The sequence below is a fragment of the Haemorhous mexicanus genome, chromosome 22 (assembly GCF_027477595.1).
Source record: "Haemorhous mexicanus isolate bHaeMex1 chromosome 22, bHaeMex1.pri, whole genome shotgun sequence".
NCBI classification, from domain to species: domain Eukaryota; kingdom Metazoa; phylum Chordata; class Aves; order Passeriformes; family Fringillidae; genus Haemorhous; species Haemorhous mexicanus.
In genome coordinates this window covers 11,119,879-11,136,388 of record NC_082362.1, presented here as the reverse complement: position 1 = coordinate 11,136,388, position 16,510 = coordinate 11,119,879, and the positions used below count along the sequence as shown (strand labels likewise).

The 16,510-nt window shown below is 47.8% G+C and overlaps 1 protein-coding gene across 8 annotated transcripts in view; it reads right to left on the bottom strand.

Moving 5' to 3' along the window:
• Window positions 1–303: 303 nt before the first annotated feature.
• Window positions 304–16,510, bottom strand: part of SGSM2 (small G protein signaling modulator 2) — a 38,579-nt gene continuing 22,372 nt past the window's right edge. For 3 of the 8 annotated variants that reach the window (XM_059866216.1, XM_059866224.1, XM_059866218.1), the window contains 17 exons: window positions 16,116–16,240; window positions 15,775–15,842; window positions 15,248–15,411; window positions 14,617–14,746; window positions 13,111–13,245; window positions 10,384–10,534; window positions 9,752–9,816; window positions 9,258–9,403; window positions 8,704–8,832; window positions 6,024–6,206; window positions 5,400–5,762; window positions 4,601–4,725; window positions 4,076–4,158; window positions 3,494–3,603; window positions 2,976–3,072; window positions 2,022–2,189; window positions 304–1,727 (listed from right to left, as the gene is read on the bottom strand). In XM_059866216.1, coding sequence (XP_059722199.1) covers window positions 1,639–1,727; window positions 2,022–2,189; window positions 2,976–3,072; window positions 3,494–3,603; window positions 4,076–4,158; window positions 4,601–4,725; window positions 5,400–5,762; window positions 6,024–6,206; window positions 8,704–8,832; window positions 9,258–9,403; window positions 9,752–9,816; window positions 10,384–10,534; window positions 13,111–13,245; window positions 14,617–14,746; window positions 15,248–15,411; window positions 15,775–15,842; window positions 16,116–16,240 — 2,331 coding nt within the window. In that variant the 3' untranslated portion in view covers window positions 304–1,638. The remainder of the gene's footprint in view (window positions 1,728–2,021; window positions 2,190–2,975; window positions 3,073–3,493; window positions 3,604–4,075; window positions 4,159–4,600; window positions 4,726–5,399; window positions 5,763–6,023; window positions 6,207–8,703; window positions 8,833–9,257; window positions 9,404–9,751; window positions 9,817–10,383; window positions 10,535–13,110; window positions 13,246–14,616; window positions 14,747–15,247; window positions 15,412–15,774; window positions 15,843–16,115; window positions 16,241–16,510) is intronic. The other 5 variants (XM_059866220.1, XM_059866219.1, XM_059866217.1 and 2 more) reach the window with 5 other exon arrangements.

Genomic DNA, 16,510 nt, shown 5'->3' with positions numbered 1-16,510 from the left:
CTAAAATTTCAGGATGAAACTCTTTAACACTTATCACTTTGTGATAAGCCTATTTCTGTTCCTGGGCTGGGCTGGCTCAGGCTCAGCCAGTGGGTACATGAAAACTGCCCTTAAAGCAATTTAAGGGACCTTGGGAGTCTACTTAATGGTGACCTATTTATTGCCTTTAGCACTACAGCCCATGCAGCTCATCAGAGAAACGTTAATTACATCTCACCCTGTCCTCCCAGACAGCCTCATCCCTGTTCTGTGGCTGGAATCACCTCGGGGGGAGAGAAATCGCTCCCAAAGAGCTCCATGGGATGCCTTGATGATAAGTATTTATTCATAAGTTACATTTAAACATAAATAATTGAGCAATAAAGAGAATAGTCTGCTCTCAACAAAAATAAATAATACACAACATTGATAAAATCCAATCAGACAGAATGTTCTAACAAATACAGCAAAGTTCACAGATTGGGTTTGTGTGAAACAGCTGTACAGAACATTCCCAACATACCAAAGGAAAATAGTGCAGTATTATCTGTACATCCATCACTCCCTGGGCTCTGGGAGCTGGAGGTTTTACTCACTCTTCTCATTCTTTTAAAAAATACTTTTCCAGTTTTCAAGTGAACAGACAGACACACAGGGCTGGGCAGGGGGGCTGGGGCACAGACTGGCCTGGGGCACACCGAGGGCTCCACAGCTGAGCAGGGGCTGCAGCAGCAACTCAGAGACCCCAGGAATTCCAGTTCCTTCCCCTGGCAGGGACTGGTGAGGCCAGAGCCTGGTCTGTGTCTGCGGGACCCCTGACAGCTCTGCAGGGCAGGGAGGAGGAGGAGTGTGCACTGGGGGAGGCTGGGCACTGCCATCTGCTCTCCATGGGATGGGAATCCATGGCCCTGCACAGCCCAGGGACAGGAGCTGCCAGTGTGAGCAGGGTCTGTGGGCTGAACCTGCTCACCTGAGCAGCACAGGGAGTGGCCACAGGGTCAGTTTGCAAAGCAAAACAAAGGCAGGTCTGTGTGGGCCATGGAGACAGAGCAGTGAGAGCCAGTCAGCCAAGGCCAAACTGGTGTTCCAGCTCATGAGCTCACCACTGCTCCCATCAACTGTGGCATTTAGGTTAAGGCCATTCTCCCAGCCAGGAACCTTATCAGCTTTAATCACTGCTAAATACAAACCCAAACGTTTCAGCAACATGAGCTCAGACACATTCTCTTCCATGTTCAAGGCAAAGACAGAGAGGACCCAATCCAGTGCTTGCAACAGCGGGCCCAGCCTTGCCTCCCTGGCAGCTTCTGGCAGAGCACACAAGGTGCATCCAGGCTTTACAGGTGCAGTAAGTCAGAATAGAAATGCTGCAGTTTGTCAAATCCCCCCTTTCAACATCGCAAAGATGTAGACAGATGTCTTCTGGAGAGAGAAATAGAGAATGCAAAAAGATTTTGTCTAGAAATACAAAGTCAGTGTAACAAGGACTATCAAACACCAACCTCATCTGGTGAAGGGAAAGTTCGGGATTTAAAAGTCTGTTACTGTCTCCTCACTATTTATTACATTACATGGAAGATGCAATGAAAACACCATTTGGAATTGCAGTGCAAGCAATGCTCCATCCACAGCGAGGCCCCAGGCACAGCCTGTCCATGGTCACTTGTTCTCAATCAGGGTCTGCACTTTGTAGACAAGGTCTCTGGCTATCCTCAGGATCTCTGCAGCATCGTGGTGCTCAGCCATTTCTAAGAGACACAGACAAACACCTTAACTCTCAGCACCACCTTCCTGCCCTGGCACTGATACTCAGGTAGCATTAGCAATAATTAATCACTGTAAGAAGCAGCAATCCCAGAACATTCCAGGGGGTTGGTTTTGGAGAATTAAGGACAGAAGTGGATGAATCCCTTGTGCTGCAGGACCGGGCATTGAGACTCAGAGCTTAAAATGATCATGGGTTTGTCACAAGAGTGCACCAGACAGTCTCAGGAAGGGAGAAGGGGCAAAGTCTCATTACTTTGTATCAAAATAGCTCTTACCATTAAAAAACTTGATGATATCAGTGAAGTCCATGTTGTTATCACGGATAATCTCTCGATAAACTTCCACAAGTGCTAAGGCAATGAAAAGGACAAAATGTTCTGAAGAGATGTGCTTTGCTGCCCAAATAACTTCCCACACTGTAAATACATCCTCGTACAACAATTCTGAATGGGAATAAACATTACAAGAGCATCTGATTATTCAACTGACCATGTCCCTCCTCTCTCACCAATGTCTACAGGCCTTACTCAGACATGAACAGACCCTGGAGACTTTTCCTCTCCCCCTCTCCTTCAGCCAGCTCCTGTCACTTGTGCATGTAAGGCACAGAACTGGCTTAAAGAACAATTACCACAGCCTGGAGGTGGGGTGGTGCAGAGCCAAGCCCAGGAAGGAACCTGACCCACGGGGACCATGTGAGAGCAGCACAGGAGGCCCGGGTGTTCTGCAGGGCTCCGTGACAGGCTGCAGGTCTGAACGTGTGTCCAGGTGTATCTTGGCTTTGCAGTGGGCCTGTCAGCACCAACACTCTGTGGAGTGTGCTTGTGCAAGGATCCTGGGATCAGGGCTGCTCCCACACCCTACAAGGCCCCTCACGCCCAGTACAGCAGCTCCTGAGCTATTGCTGAGCTGCTCCTTGTTTCACAAGGACGAGACAGGAGGCATCAAAGCTCACAGACGAGTGGGATCACCTTCCTGAGCAAACAGGCATTTGCACTGGGCAGGAACTTGGCTTCAATCACAATCACATCATCAGGAATTTGCAACTCCCCTTTCTAAGCCTGGACTTGTTCCAGTGCTGTTTCATCTCAGAGCTGCATTACCTTTCCTGGCTACAAACTCTCCAGTGATCCCAGCTGCCACTCTCCATCCTGACAGACACTCACACCAAAACACAGAGCTGCTACAGTTCTACACAGCCCTAAACTACAGGCACAGAACATTATTACCTCTTTTAAAGTCAAGCAGGAACCAGCGATAGCAGAAGTAAAAATGAGTGTAATCTCCATTCTGGTGCATCAATTCAAAAAGTTCTGAGTCCAGAATCTAGAATGGAAAACATGAGCTGTCAGGATGTGGTCAGAGGTGCTGGACTCCCTCTCTGCTCCTCACCCCTAGCCAGAGCAGCTGCTCAGCACAGGAACAGCCCTTTGCTGTGGGTGCCAGTGCTGTGACCTGGGTGCCCTGACCCAGTGCTGAGCTGAGGAGGCACAGTTGATCTTCACCATGCCTTTAAAGGGCCAAGGAACAAGGTGAAGATCCTACAAGTGGCAAATGTCTATCTCCATCTCCACCCCTCCTCTCTGGCTGTAATTCTACAAATCCACTCCCAACTGCTCCTCCCCAGCTCTGAAGTCACAGCTGAGCCCCACTCCTTGGAGCTCTTACCCTTCCCTGCAGCATGAGGTGAGTGCTGAGCCTCTGGCACAGCCTTGTCTTCCTTCAGATCCCCCTGGACCAGACTCACCTGGATGAGGGACCGCATGTTGGCAAAGTGTGTGTCCATTGCACCTCCGTTGGGGAAGTTCTGGCTCATCCTCTTCATCAAGTGGCTGAAGCAGCTGTAGGCCAGCTGATCTGCAGGGACAAGGCAGACACTCAGTGCTGGCAACTGTGGGACTTCTTGAACCAAAATAATAGCACTGCAGGGCTTGGGAAAAACAGGGTCTTCCCCTTTGCTGTCTCTCTGAATCCCAGGATTTAGATGAAAGAGAGGTTGGTTCCTGACTCTGGACCATTTCTACTAGTTATGTTTCAAAGAATCCAGCCTGCAGTTGTCTTTTCAGCATCAGCAACTCCCAGAACACAGTAATTTTACTGACTTTGGTAAAATTTAATCTGGAAGTCAGTGAGTGACAGGGCAGCCCCGAGACACTAATGTTAGCCATTTCAACAGCCACAGCTGGAGAAAACACAAATCAGGAGCTGTAGATTTGATTTTGCTGGTGACCCAGCCCTGGTTAATGCAGACAACTCCTTCTGAAACAGCATTTCTAAGGAAAGACCTCCCTAAGGATACCAGCATGTCCCAAAGGAAAACCCTTCCTACCATTGTCAAGAATAACCATCAAAGGAGCCAGGAGGTCACACATGCCTTGGACATAACCAACTTCTAGGTGCTCCCAGACATAGCTGTGGAAAGAAGAAATCCTTGTATTGAAGGCTGATTCCAGATGTGAGATCAAATCCTAAGCAGCTGCTGAAGGTGTGAGTCTCAGAACCTTCTGGCACTTCCCAGAGTATTTCACAGCCCTTTACTGTTTGCTGCCTGGATAAAGTGGCCCTCTGAGCACGGAGTATCATCCTGATCAGGAGAAACCCAAACCTCAGAGTACATCCAGAGAACAGTTCTCTAAAATAGGGTCTGTCACTCGAGAAATCTTCTCAAACCTGCATTCCAAACTTGGACCCATGCTCCAACCTGCCATCCTGTCTGTTCCTCCTTCTGGCAACTTGTTTTAAAGTCATTAGTGAGAATTCTTATTGACTGTTATTTGCATATTTTTATAGTTTATAGATTAGCTTATGGATTGTGACAGAAGTGTGAAAAGAGTTGGGTTTACAAGCTCGTTACCTGCACATGACATTTCGGAGCTTCTCCAGGTTCTCAGCAGTAAAATACCAGTAATTCCGGTCACATCTCTGGACATCTTTATCAATTCTGTGCAAATTTAAGGCAACAGTGTCCAATAACTCTATCTAGAACAGAGAAGTTTTAGTTAGATCTGCCAACATTACAGCATTCCCAGGACTCTGTGCAAATTTGCTCTGAGAATCCCCACACCAGAAACAGTACAATTATACTCTGAGGAGATGAGGGCATCAAAATACTCAATTACTGTCAAAAATGCCAGGTAAAACACATTTGTTTTCACTGGGAAATGTGCCAAACCTGTCTTATTTCCAAATGGCTACTTCCAGCTAAATAATTTCAGCAGAGAGAAGCAAAAACTATGCTGCTGAGTGACAGCAAGAGTAACAGAGGTGGTGGCACCTTGAATCTAGAGTTAGGTTGTGATTCAGTTTGACTAGACGGAGGTTTCAGCTTGATTTAAATAACATTAGAATCTTACAAGCAGTATATTGTCCACACCCCCAGGCACTGGAAAGTTCTAACTGCTAAAAATGTGCCACACTGATTGTCTTGCCCTCCTACTTTAAAAAAACACCCACATTTTTCTTGCAGCCTTATTTCTACTCTAGCTCAAAATCCAGATGAAAAGATTTGGATGGAAAAATCCTCAGTTATCATCCCACCAGCTGTGGTTCTAGTCTGGGACTCTCTCTCATTAAATCCTATCTGAAAAAGTACCAATGTTAGCTAAAAAAGCAGTGCTGTGCAGAGAGATGATGGTGCTGCAGTTGTGACCTACTGTGTAGGACGCAGCGCAGACCGAGGCGACATCCACCAAATAATCCTGGGAGCCCAGCTGGGAGCCCAGCTGCTCCTCCGGGACGGAGTCCTGCGGCTGCAGCAGCCCCGGCTGGGCTCTCTGCCCACTCCTTCCCCCCTCAGCGCTGCCTTCCTCCTCGGCCCCGTCCTCGAAGGAGCCGCTCTGCCCGTCCTCGATGCTGGACAGGATGCCCGAGGCCACCGAGTAGTTCCTGGAGGAGGGCAGCCCCGAGTCGGGCGAGTCGAACTCGGCGGCCGCGGGGGCCGGCGCCGTCAGCGCGGGGTCCTGCTGCCCCCTGGGGTCCTGCTCCGCCGAGTCCGTGTCATCCACGGATACAAACACCTGCAAAACCAAGCACACACTTCAGCAGCAGCGCTGGGTCTGACTAAAGGAGCTACAGGGAGGTCTGGAGAGCTGTTCCTCTGCTGAGAGGGGATCTGCCTTCGTAGATGAACCTTAGAGCCCCGTAGGCATGTCCTGCTTAAGAACAGCTCTAGACTAACATGGAGACACCACAGCTCCAATCTCTGCCTGCTGGGGCTGCCCCTCTGCAAATGCTGAGCGCTGCCCACCCCAGAGGGTGAGTGGGCAGGGAGTACCTACGTCATTGCTGATGGTGGAGTCCCTGTGGATGAGCCGCTGGACGTGGCTGTCAATGCTGCTGCCCGATGAAAACTTGGCCAGCGTGGCTGAGTGCGACTCCTTCTCTCGCTGCTTCACTATGACCTCGCAGGCCTTCCACTCAGCCATCACCTTCTGGTACCTCAGAGCAATGTCTGCGTCCACCTGCAGACGAGACACGTCCTGAGACGCTGCCCTCCTTGCCAGAAGGCACTGACACGGTGAGGAAACAGGAGGGAGAGGTCTAAGGCAGGTGCAGGGTCTCAGACTGAAAGCCCAAAGGGTGCCGAGGCCCTCTCGCTGCAGCAGCGCATCCCTGTGACTGGAGAGGAGCACTCGGGGGTTGGGTATTAAATGCAGGGCATTGATAACACTGTAGGCACCAGAGAGCAGCTGTATACCCTACCAACAGCACTGTGCCACTGTGACAGTGACCCAGGACAGAACAAAAGAGCTCATGTGAAACCTCACACAGAAGTCAGATGCAATCTATGGAGAAAGTGCTGCCTCTGCCTGCATCATCCCTAATTCATCACACCTCCTTCCAACTCCTCTGGTCCACCTCTAATGTAGTCCTTGTGAAGAATTCCAGGTCACAGGTTCATAGACACCAGCCTGTACAGAGTCAGATCCCAGGAGAAACTCTGGGATGCCAGCTCCCACAGCCCCGTCCTGTGGCTGCACTGTGCATGGCCAAATCTATCCGCACTGGGCACCACAGGAATAAACCAGATCTTTGTCCCTGCTGGCTTTCTCTTTTGAAAGGCACCCACAGAAACCCCCTTGAGCTATTAAGGGATATGTAGCAATTTTACTACTCTGCCACTTGTCAAGAGCTGAAGAGAAAGCACAATTGTGAGCTGGCTGCAGGCTCCGCGCTCGGCTGGCTGAGCTGCTACCCGAGCGTTCCTGCTGAGAGCTGCAGGCTGTTTGTCACTTGAGGTAGCTGTCGAGTCATAAATCATAAAATACAACAGCTAGTGGAGGGCTGGAGGACAGCTACATCTGGAGTGCAAAAATACCATCAGAAGACAAAGATGATAAATGACCTGCAATGACTTCAGTTAAGGACACAATGAGTTTCCTGTACGTGCAGGTGTTAGGACTGTTTTCATGTCTCTCATTTGACAGACTCCTACATTCAGTGTAAACTAGGTCTCCAACAACCCATTTCTTTGAGGAGTCAGCTATTACTCTGTTTACTACTGGTGTTGAGGAGCTCCTTACAATTCCAGGTAAGTTTGGAGTACCCCTGGGTTAGTAGAGTACAAACTCAGGGAGAAAAATCTTCTGTAGGAGCCTGTGTTCTGCAGATCAGATATTTTCTGTCTTGTAACATCTCTGTATGAATTTACTGTAATGCCTATCATACAGACTCCAGTATTTATCTCTTCTTGCCAAATCTTCTAGGTTCTAGCTGTACAAATACATGTGCCCTTTGGAGAAGGGGCTAGCATCCATGAGAGATGGCTTCACATCTCCCACTCAAAACTAAGCATCTGGGTCCTTTTGTTCATTTCCACACATACCTTTTATTTCTACACATGGATCATAAATCTGATAGTTCATACACTTGTGGAGATCAGAGACAGCAAAATGCAGTCTATGCAAGAAACCTCCAATATCCTTGCCTTCCTTGAAAATCTGAGGTTAAAAACAGAATGGAGCAGTGCTCAGTAGAACATTCCTGATGTACACACTACAGCCAGAAAATCTATAATAAACATCTACTAAGATGACTGGATTCAGGGGGGACAGTCTGCACTGTGACCCAGTTTGAACAGTGAAGGGCTCTGTTTCTCCATCTGTGTTCAGAACTGGCCTTTAAAGATTATTGTGAGTAAAACAACTCAAATTGCCACAGCAATGTTGGTTTAGTGCCCCATTTGCAAGACACTGATTTGTCCATGACAAGGCTCGAGGTCAGGCTGTCCTTCTGCTCTGCAGGTGCTCACAGGGATATAAATTACCCCGTGGCATGTAAAGTAATTGGGAGTTAGCAAATGCCAAATGTTTTGATATATAAACCCCTCCTTATCAATTTAATCCAGAACAGGATCAGCGACTGCAAGAGTGCTACCTCCCTGGTAATAACACTAACTGAAAAGCAGATTAATGTGTTATTATATGAGGCCAAACCTCATTACTGTTCCATCCAGTTCAGCCAATCTTTGGGTGATGTCACAGAAAAGCAATGTTTTACCAGCACACAGTAACTCCAGAGGGTCCATCTGGGCTGTTCCCAGCTCCAGAAAAAGTCCATGCATGCAGATGCAGCACCATGGAGAAAAGGTAGTTATTTCAAGGAGCAGCCTGAAGTGTAATTCAGCTAACACCATATAAAAGAGGGGTGAGTAGAACTCCCATCCAAATGTCCACGTCTCCCCATTGTATAAGTGACAAATTTGTGGACACAGGAAGCATGCCACAGACAGAGCTGAAAGCAGGTTCCTTGGCTTCAAGAAAGAGAGAACTCTCATTTAGTGACATTCAGACATTAAAACATAGTATCAAAACCCCTCTGCTAGCATGTGCTACTAATGTTTTCAGTAGTGTTTCTCCCTTGGGAGTATCACACAGTAATAAAGACCAGCGGTTGCTATTCAGAAAACAAAACCTACTCTGCAAATGTAACTCAGATTCCACGGAAGCTACGGCTTACCTGGTCCATCTCCTTCTTGGCCATGCCAAATTTGTAGTGACCTAACAAGAATGGCCACACTTCCTTCCGAATCTCGTGCTGGACCCCACCATAGTAGACTCTTCTTAGTAATTCCAGTTCCTTGTAGTTCTACAGTGGTCAGGAGAAGGAGGTGTTGAAGGCAATACATCAGTATTTAACTGAGGTACACTCAGAGATACTCCACACTGAGTACAGAGACAGCGAAATACATGCAGGACACTAAAAAAATCTGCAGTTTGATACAAGCCTTTAGGACCTTAGCTAAAATCCAGCCCAATATAGGCGCCATGCCTTCCATAAAAATAATCTAAATTTGAAGAGATGAGTTGCTTTGATAATAATTTATATCTTTGCCATCATCAGAGAAGCAAAGGAGAGGAGAGACTGTAAGAACCGACTCTCTCTCACGAGTTGAGAAGTGACCCTGTGGTCAAACACCTTCAGGACTTGGTGGGGCGCACTGCAGGTGATGTCCTGCCCAGCACAGCAGCGTCAGGAGCCCGTGCACGGATGTTGAGGGGACTGTCACTGACCTTCCTGTCCTTCTGGTACTTGCTCCAGAGCTCCTTGGTGAGGCCGGCGGCGGCGCAGGCGGGTCTGTCAGGGGGCACGATGCTGTGGTTGACCAGCGCCGAGAGGTGCGTGCGCACCGTGGACAGGTGCCGGCAGTGCGCCAGCCCTGCGGGGACACCGAGGGGCAGCTCAGCCCGAGGGGCACCCCCAGGGACTGCCTGCCTGCACTGAGCTCGCTCTGCACCGTGCGAGAATGAGCAATTGCAGCAGAGCCAAAGGCTGACCAGGTGGGACACAGACCAGCAACACCCGCGCCGTGCGCTGCCCTGCGTGTAAAACGGCTTCTGCCTGCGCTGGGCAGCGCTCCTGCCACTGCCAGCAGCAAAGCCCACAAACACAAACCCACCCTACTGCCCTGAACTTAGGGTCAGACTGCTCTCTAAGCCAAACATCCCGTGTTGTTCAGATAAACATATGGATACCACATGGGCCAGATAGAAGAAGCTTCACTTACATCCATAAAAGGCTCTGGAAATGATCTGCCTCTTCATGCTTTCACACAACATCTTTAGGGGAGTTCTGTGGAGAGGCACCAGCAGGGTAAGGCAGGTGGTGAAGACAGAGAGCATCAAGAATTTCATGCTGATCCCTGAGTCCTACACACAGCAATTTTTTCTCTGCACTAAGATTTATGTAGTTAAAGGACACAGTAATAACAAACTCCACTTATTAAAGCATTTCCCCCCCACAGAGTTTTGGCCCCAGACAGATTTCCCCTGGCACACACAGCCACAATTGCTGCAGGTGCAGTGTAGAGGTCTGTGTCAAATGGAACTGTTGCCCTTCATTCAGTGGTGAATGACTTGTTAAAGACAATGTTCCCAGAGCCAAAGTATTTTACACTAGACAAAAGAACTAGATGAAATTTTTCTATCAAAATGTGACTTGAGCACAGTTTAACAGGTTAGTTCTAATAAACTAAATTTCTTGCTGCCTAACTTCATCTTTTTATATTAGAAACTAGCTGAAAATTGTTACTTGAAATTTGTTACCCTTGTCTTGAGTGCTGCAACCACTCAAACCTTCCTGCTTTTCCCCGTGGCATGCGCACAGTCCCCAGGTGAGCTCTCTGCACAGCCTGCTCACCTGTCGTGGATGCAGGTACAGCAGCTGGGAATGTCGTAGGGAGAGCTGCCCATGGAACAGGAGATACAGGAGGAGCCCTGGCTGCAGTGCTCCAGCTGCCATGACAGCAGGTTTGCCCCAAAGCCTTGCATCTCTATCATCTCACTGGTGTCTGTGGAAAAACCAAACGAGACAGAAGGACATCAGCCTCTTCCATTCTCTCCCCCTCCTCCTCCTGTGCATCCTGATGGTTCATGCTTCACTTCTCAACAGGCTCTGAGCCTCGGATCCAGAAACAGGAGAGCAGCACCCTCAGAATCACTGCTCTGGACCTGCAGCATGCTGTGCAGGGTCCCTTCCCAGGAAGCCAAACCCTTTCACCATTTGCCCCTCTCTTGCCCATGCACATCCCAGTTCGTGTTTCAAGAGAATAGAGAAAAGGGTGCTGCAGGAACAACTAAACTGGTTCTTGTGTAATATTATGGAAATGTTATTTATGGCCAGAAGAGATAGTCTAGGCCAACATTGTATTTAATTCAGGCCTCACAATTTCATTTTGCAGTTCCTGGAATCAGCCATAAAACTGCTGGTCCAGCCAGAGTGAAAGTTGGAGCATGAAAGAAACTAAGGCAAACCGAGTCAGTTACTTACAGAAGATGTTCTCTGCCCCTCAGAACCAGATCCTAAAACCCTTAGCACAGAAGGACAGTTCCAGTCCTGCCAATGTGCATACTGTATTTATAAAAGGACACTCTCTACAGGAGCATGTGATCCAACTGTACTGTACAATGCAGCTTCCTGAGTTAACCCTGCTCTGCCAAAGCTATTTGCCTTTTTAACCAGCTTCAGAAAGGCAACTCCAAAAATCAGCAGCTCCCTTCAGAGAGCTTGGCTTCAGCTCTTCAGCCTTCCCAGCTGGCATTTGAACTCGTGGGGTTTTTGGTTTATAATAAATAACTGGCCTTTCAGCTCGCCCATGATTAAAATTAAGGCAAATACAATAATGTATGTCATAAAGTATGCCACTAAATTAACATTACAAGCAAAATCCAGTCCCCTGGGCCGTGCTTTTAAAACAGATATTTGTTGAGTGGTGGGGAGGGGCAATTCCAAACCATCTCATGCATTTTAAATCAAGGTAGCACAAAGCATTTTAGGAGTGCCTATTAGAAAGTGGGCAGAGGTGAGGGAGGAGTGGAGTAAACCCATATTTGTTAACAGAAAAAGCACAGGGTCATGCGGAAGCAGTCATGTGTGTTTCATTTCACAAAACAAAGTGTGATGCAAAAATGCTCTTCACCTTAATTCTTCAGGAAGGAGCTGAACGACCCAGTCTTTATTGCAGCTTCTTATTGGGTTCAAATAAAAACCACTGGATAAACATTTTAGATCATTAGTTTTTGCCTCCCCTCTGTAGACAGGAAAATTGGGTTTTTAATTTCTAATTGTTTATTCTGTTTATTAGAGAAACAAGGAAAGAACCCCACAGAACCTAAAGATTCAGATGAAAGGTACCTGAATTAGTGAAGAATTAGAGTGAACAGCATCTTTTATTGAATTGTAGTGGTGTTTTCTGTAACTTCAGCTACATGCAAAAGTCGAGCATGTTGCAAAATGTCAAAGCAGATGGCTGGCAAACCTGCTACAACAGTGTTGTCATTATGGGACGGGGCTGCTGGAGAGACAGCAGCCCAGACAGGCTATTCCCAGGCACATCCCTAACTCTACCATCCCCTTCAAGACTAAATAACCAAAAGCAGACACCTGACAGCCATTCTAGTGGGATAACTCACATGGCCTATTAACTGACTAAAAACTAAATTGTGTTCCTTATGGTTAGCGTGTATGTGGCAGTTAAATGTCTTCCTTCCCATTTTTGCCCATACCCAGGCACAATCAGTTAGGACACACTGAAACTTCCTAAAACAGAGTCTTTTTTCAAGGGCAACACTATTTTTGGAACTTCTTTCCATCCATGCCTTCCAAGAACTCTTTATTAACTTGGGCTGGGCTTTATCAGTTTCCAGGGGCTGCTTCCTTGGGATAAGTGTGTGGGCAGCCTCTTTGAATTGAAGCTCTCCTTGAACACCTGTTCATACCCTGTGTAACCCAGAACTTTGGCATTGTACAGAGATGCAGGGCAATTATTGTCTCTTGCAGTCAATCCCACCAGTCCAGGCTATAAAAGGAAGCAAGGACTTCTCAGAATTCAGAGCTGAACTATTGGATGCAAGTGCACACACATCTTGAGAATACCAACTTAAATAATATGAAGAAATAGATGGCAAATTTGGGGGGGGGGGTGGTGGAGCTCACAGCTGATCCTCTGAAGCCCACCCAGCCTATGGATGCAAGTGGAATGAAAGCACTGACCCCAGACAGGCACTGCATCTCCACACAGCCTTCTCTGCATACTCTGCTCCCTCATCTGTGAGATCACAAAGCTGCCACACTCCCTCCTTCTCCCCTGAGAACCTGCTCTAGTTTCCAGCCTTAATGGTGGGGCAGGAAGCCCCCTAGGAGAGGAGGTTTGCTGCCCAGCAGCACAGAATCAAGGGACAGGGAAGATGCTGTTCCCACTCCCCACAGGCTGTGAGCCCACTCCCAGCCTCTCTGCAGCCACCTCCATCTCCACATCCCATGGTGTGAGTGCAATGTCTTTCCCTGCAATAATGCCAACACTGTTGTATGCATCAGTGGAAGGAGCTGCAAGAGAGCTCTGGGACACAGGGGGAGGAGGATAAAAACCTTTCATCCTATTAGGAGCTGTGAGGTTCCGAGAGCAGATCATTGATAGCATTGCGTGTAGCTTATCTTCCTCCTCCTCATCATCGTCAACAGAGGTAGAGCGGCTGGCAGCTAAGTGGTGGTAGTTAATAGTTACTGCTCAAAGAAAATAGTGAAAGAGGAGCATAAGAAGAAAGAACTCAGTGCTGTGGGAAAGCTCAAAAGGACATGGTCAGCAACGACAACGGACCTGAATCCTGCCCTCTGCTCGAGGGCACAGCTCTTGTAATGGGTGTGAAAACTGAGCTTCTTACAGAAGCAAAGCATGCTCCACCAAACTCAGGCCAGCCTTTGAGTGTGCACAGGCTGTGGGAGCACAGGTGGCACACCACAGCACGGGACAAAGATCCCAGTGCCAGCCTGCAGCAGCTGAGTATGCTTTTCAGCAAAGCTCCAGGGGAATTCTAGGCTCCAGCTAGCTTCTGTCCTTCACTGTGCCCTAGCAGTGCTGTGGCCCTTTCTCTGAAACCTGTGCCAGATGCATCTGGACAGCAAAGGTCACTCCCAGCTGTGTGTGGCCCTGCACACAGGCAGAGCTCCTGCTGGCACAGGACCTGCAGCTCCTGCCCCACAAGCCCCCAGGTTCTGCAGCCCTCCCTCCCTCCACCAGGCCAAGGCACAAGTGCTCTGCAGGTGTGTGCCAGACTTATCTGTGCCAGCCCAGGGGCCCTGACAAAGCCCAGACAGCACTCTGGCCCAGGGTCAGGAGGCTGCAGAGGAGACTCCTGCTTGCTCAGCTGCACTAAGTCCCAGTGAAGCAGTAACTCCAAATCCCCTGTAAACTTTAGGGTCTGATCTTCCCAGGAAGTTCTTGCTTCTTTGCCAAGGGGAATGAAACAGAACGTGCTGTTTGAGAACTAGCTCAAATGCCTTCTTGCATGTAAGGAATTTGTATTCACTGATGACATGAGGTGGTTTGGTGCTTGGGAATTCAGTTAGTTTCCTTGGAAGGGCCTTCGTCCATTGTTAAGTTTGTGCTTCCAAGCCAGGAAAACTTAGCCCAGGGAGTTCTTGGGGTACTTTTAAAGGCTTATGGTTGAGGGTTTTTTTCCTAATAACAACATTATGAGCAAGCACTGTGGCCAGTAAAAATATCCTCACTTCAGGAGCAAAACTGCTCTTGGCTAGTCAAGCAATCTTTTTTGTTTCAGTCTCAGTTTGCAAGCCCAGGGGAGTATTTTGAAAACTTGCTCTGTAAAACACAGAGTAAATACAGGATTCCCCACCTCAATTCCAATTTCACTAAGACAGCAAGTCTCACTGCATTAAGGAAACCTAAGTTGTACCTGTTGATCACAATTATCTCTCAGTGAAATTTATCAGAGGTTTGGGTTTTTTACCTCCTTACAAAAACGTGGCTTGTCACCTGCAGGTACTTCCCAGGATATTACTTCATGATTTTCTCAGATGCCTGATTTGGTTTTTCATTTGGTTTCTTTTCAAACAAAGCAGAACAGAGGCACTTACTGTTATCATGCTTGTGTCCAGGATAAATAATTCTGAAGACATAGTCTGTGGATGTGTCCTCAGCTGGCATCTCCTCCAGGTCCACTGATTTGTTGCTGTTCCGTTTTCGAAGCTTTGGAAACACCTTGCCCTAGAGAAAATAATAATGCCACACATTCAGCTAGGAGTGACTAACAGAGTACAACAAACTAAGCACTACAGATCTTTGGCATCTTAAATCTCCAAACTTTCAATGTTGGGAGGAGGTGAGGGAGAAAACAGTGGAGTCATATACAGGTGGTGCTTTAGGGGTACTTAATACTACTTTTCTGCATGCTGTAAACCAGCCTGTTCTGGTAATCTATGGGAGCTGGGCACCCCAAGGCTCTGGCAGCAGCTCTGTCCAGTCCATCTGAGTCTCACTTCTATTGTGTGGGTTTGTTTCTTGATGCAACAGCAGATTCCAGCTCATTGCTCAATGGGGTAATGAAGGGGTGAACAACTTTTAAAGGCCACGTGTATAAGAAGCAGACTGGACTAAATGGAGTTGTGTCCTGCTTTACCATAAAGCAGCTTGAGGTCAGTGCCTGACCCTGTGGAGCAGAGATATCAGCAGCAGCCTCAGCCAAGAGCTCAGCAGAAGCAGCAGTACCTTGCCCTGCTGGGACCACAGCGGGGGCTCCAGCTGGCCCCGGGGCAGGAGCCCGTTTTCCAGACAGGACAGGAAGGCGAGGAGGTGCCCCCCTTGGGGGAAGTGCAGTGGAGGCCTCTGGGTCCCGTCCTGGCTCACCAGCACCAAGGTCCATCTGCTTTCTGCTGCAAGGAGGACAAGGGGAGTCCACACTGTTACATCGGAGCCTCAGTTCTCTGCTCGTACCTTCTAAGTAAATTTTATTTGGGATCATCTCTAAGTAGATAAATAAACCTTTGTAAGGCACAGTGTGATCTAAGGATGATATCAGCCCTTTAGTCCTAAAGAAACTCAAGATACAAGCAAACTACGAAAGCCTCACACAGTTGTCATCCTCTATCAGCTGGGACTGGAGATTTTAACACTCATTCCCACATGGCCAGAACTAGCCAGAGGTGTTCCTGACACTGAGGGAGGAAAAGCAATCATTCAAGTGGCTCTCCTGTTTATGTATTTTAAAGGAATATATGCTTAAGGGTTGTGCTTACGTTGCTGGTGGCAGTGGATGCAGACGATCTGGCTCAGTGGCACAATCAATGCGTAGTCCCAGTAAACACTAAAAAGGAAGGAAAATGCAGGAAACATTGTTTTTTCCATATTCAGGAATGCTTGCCGTTCCAAGCACCTGATAGAAAGAACTCTACAAAGTTAATAACTGCTTATTAAATTTGGTCAATGAAAGTAAATTATTAGCCAAGTAAACAGCAAAGCTAGTTTCTCCCCACTGCATATTCTGGTACCAGGTTTGTACAACCTCTGCTTCCCTCTTTCCTGGTGCCCCCCAGCAGGTTACACAGTTCTTCCCATCTTTCCTGAATGCAATGAGTACCTTTTCTCCAGTTCTGAATCTCCAAGTGTTCCATTCATCAGCTGGTTTGGAGTCCATTTTAATGTCAAATTATCTGCTGATTGATGAAGAGAGAGATACCCAGGAATTGCCTCCAAGTCATCTTTCTGTTCACAGAAGCAACAAACAGATAAGCCAGGTGACTCAAATGCACAAAATATCTGCATGAAATATATGCTCCAGTCTTTCTATGCCATGCAAGTTCCATAGCTGCAGTATCTAGGAAGTGCTGTGGGAAACATCAGCAAAAGTACTGGAATGCAATATTGCTACTAGCAAGAGGGGAAAAACCACGACACAGTCAGCTGGTTTATGAAATGCAGTCCAGTATGTTTGTTCCTGCCTACAGCCCACTGCTCACTGACAGTGGTCAGGCA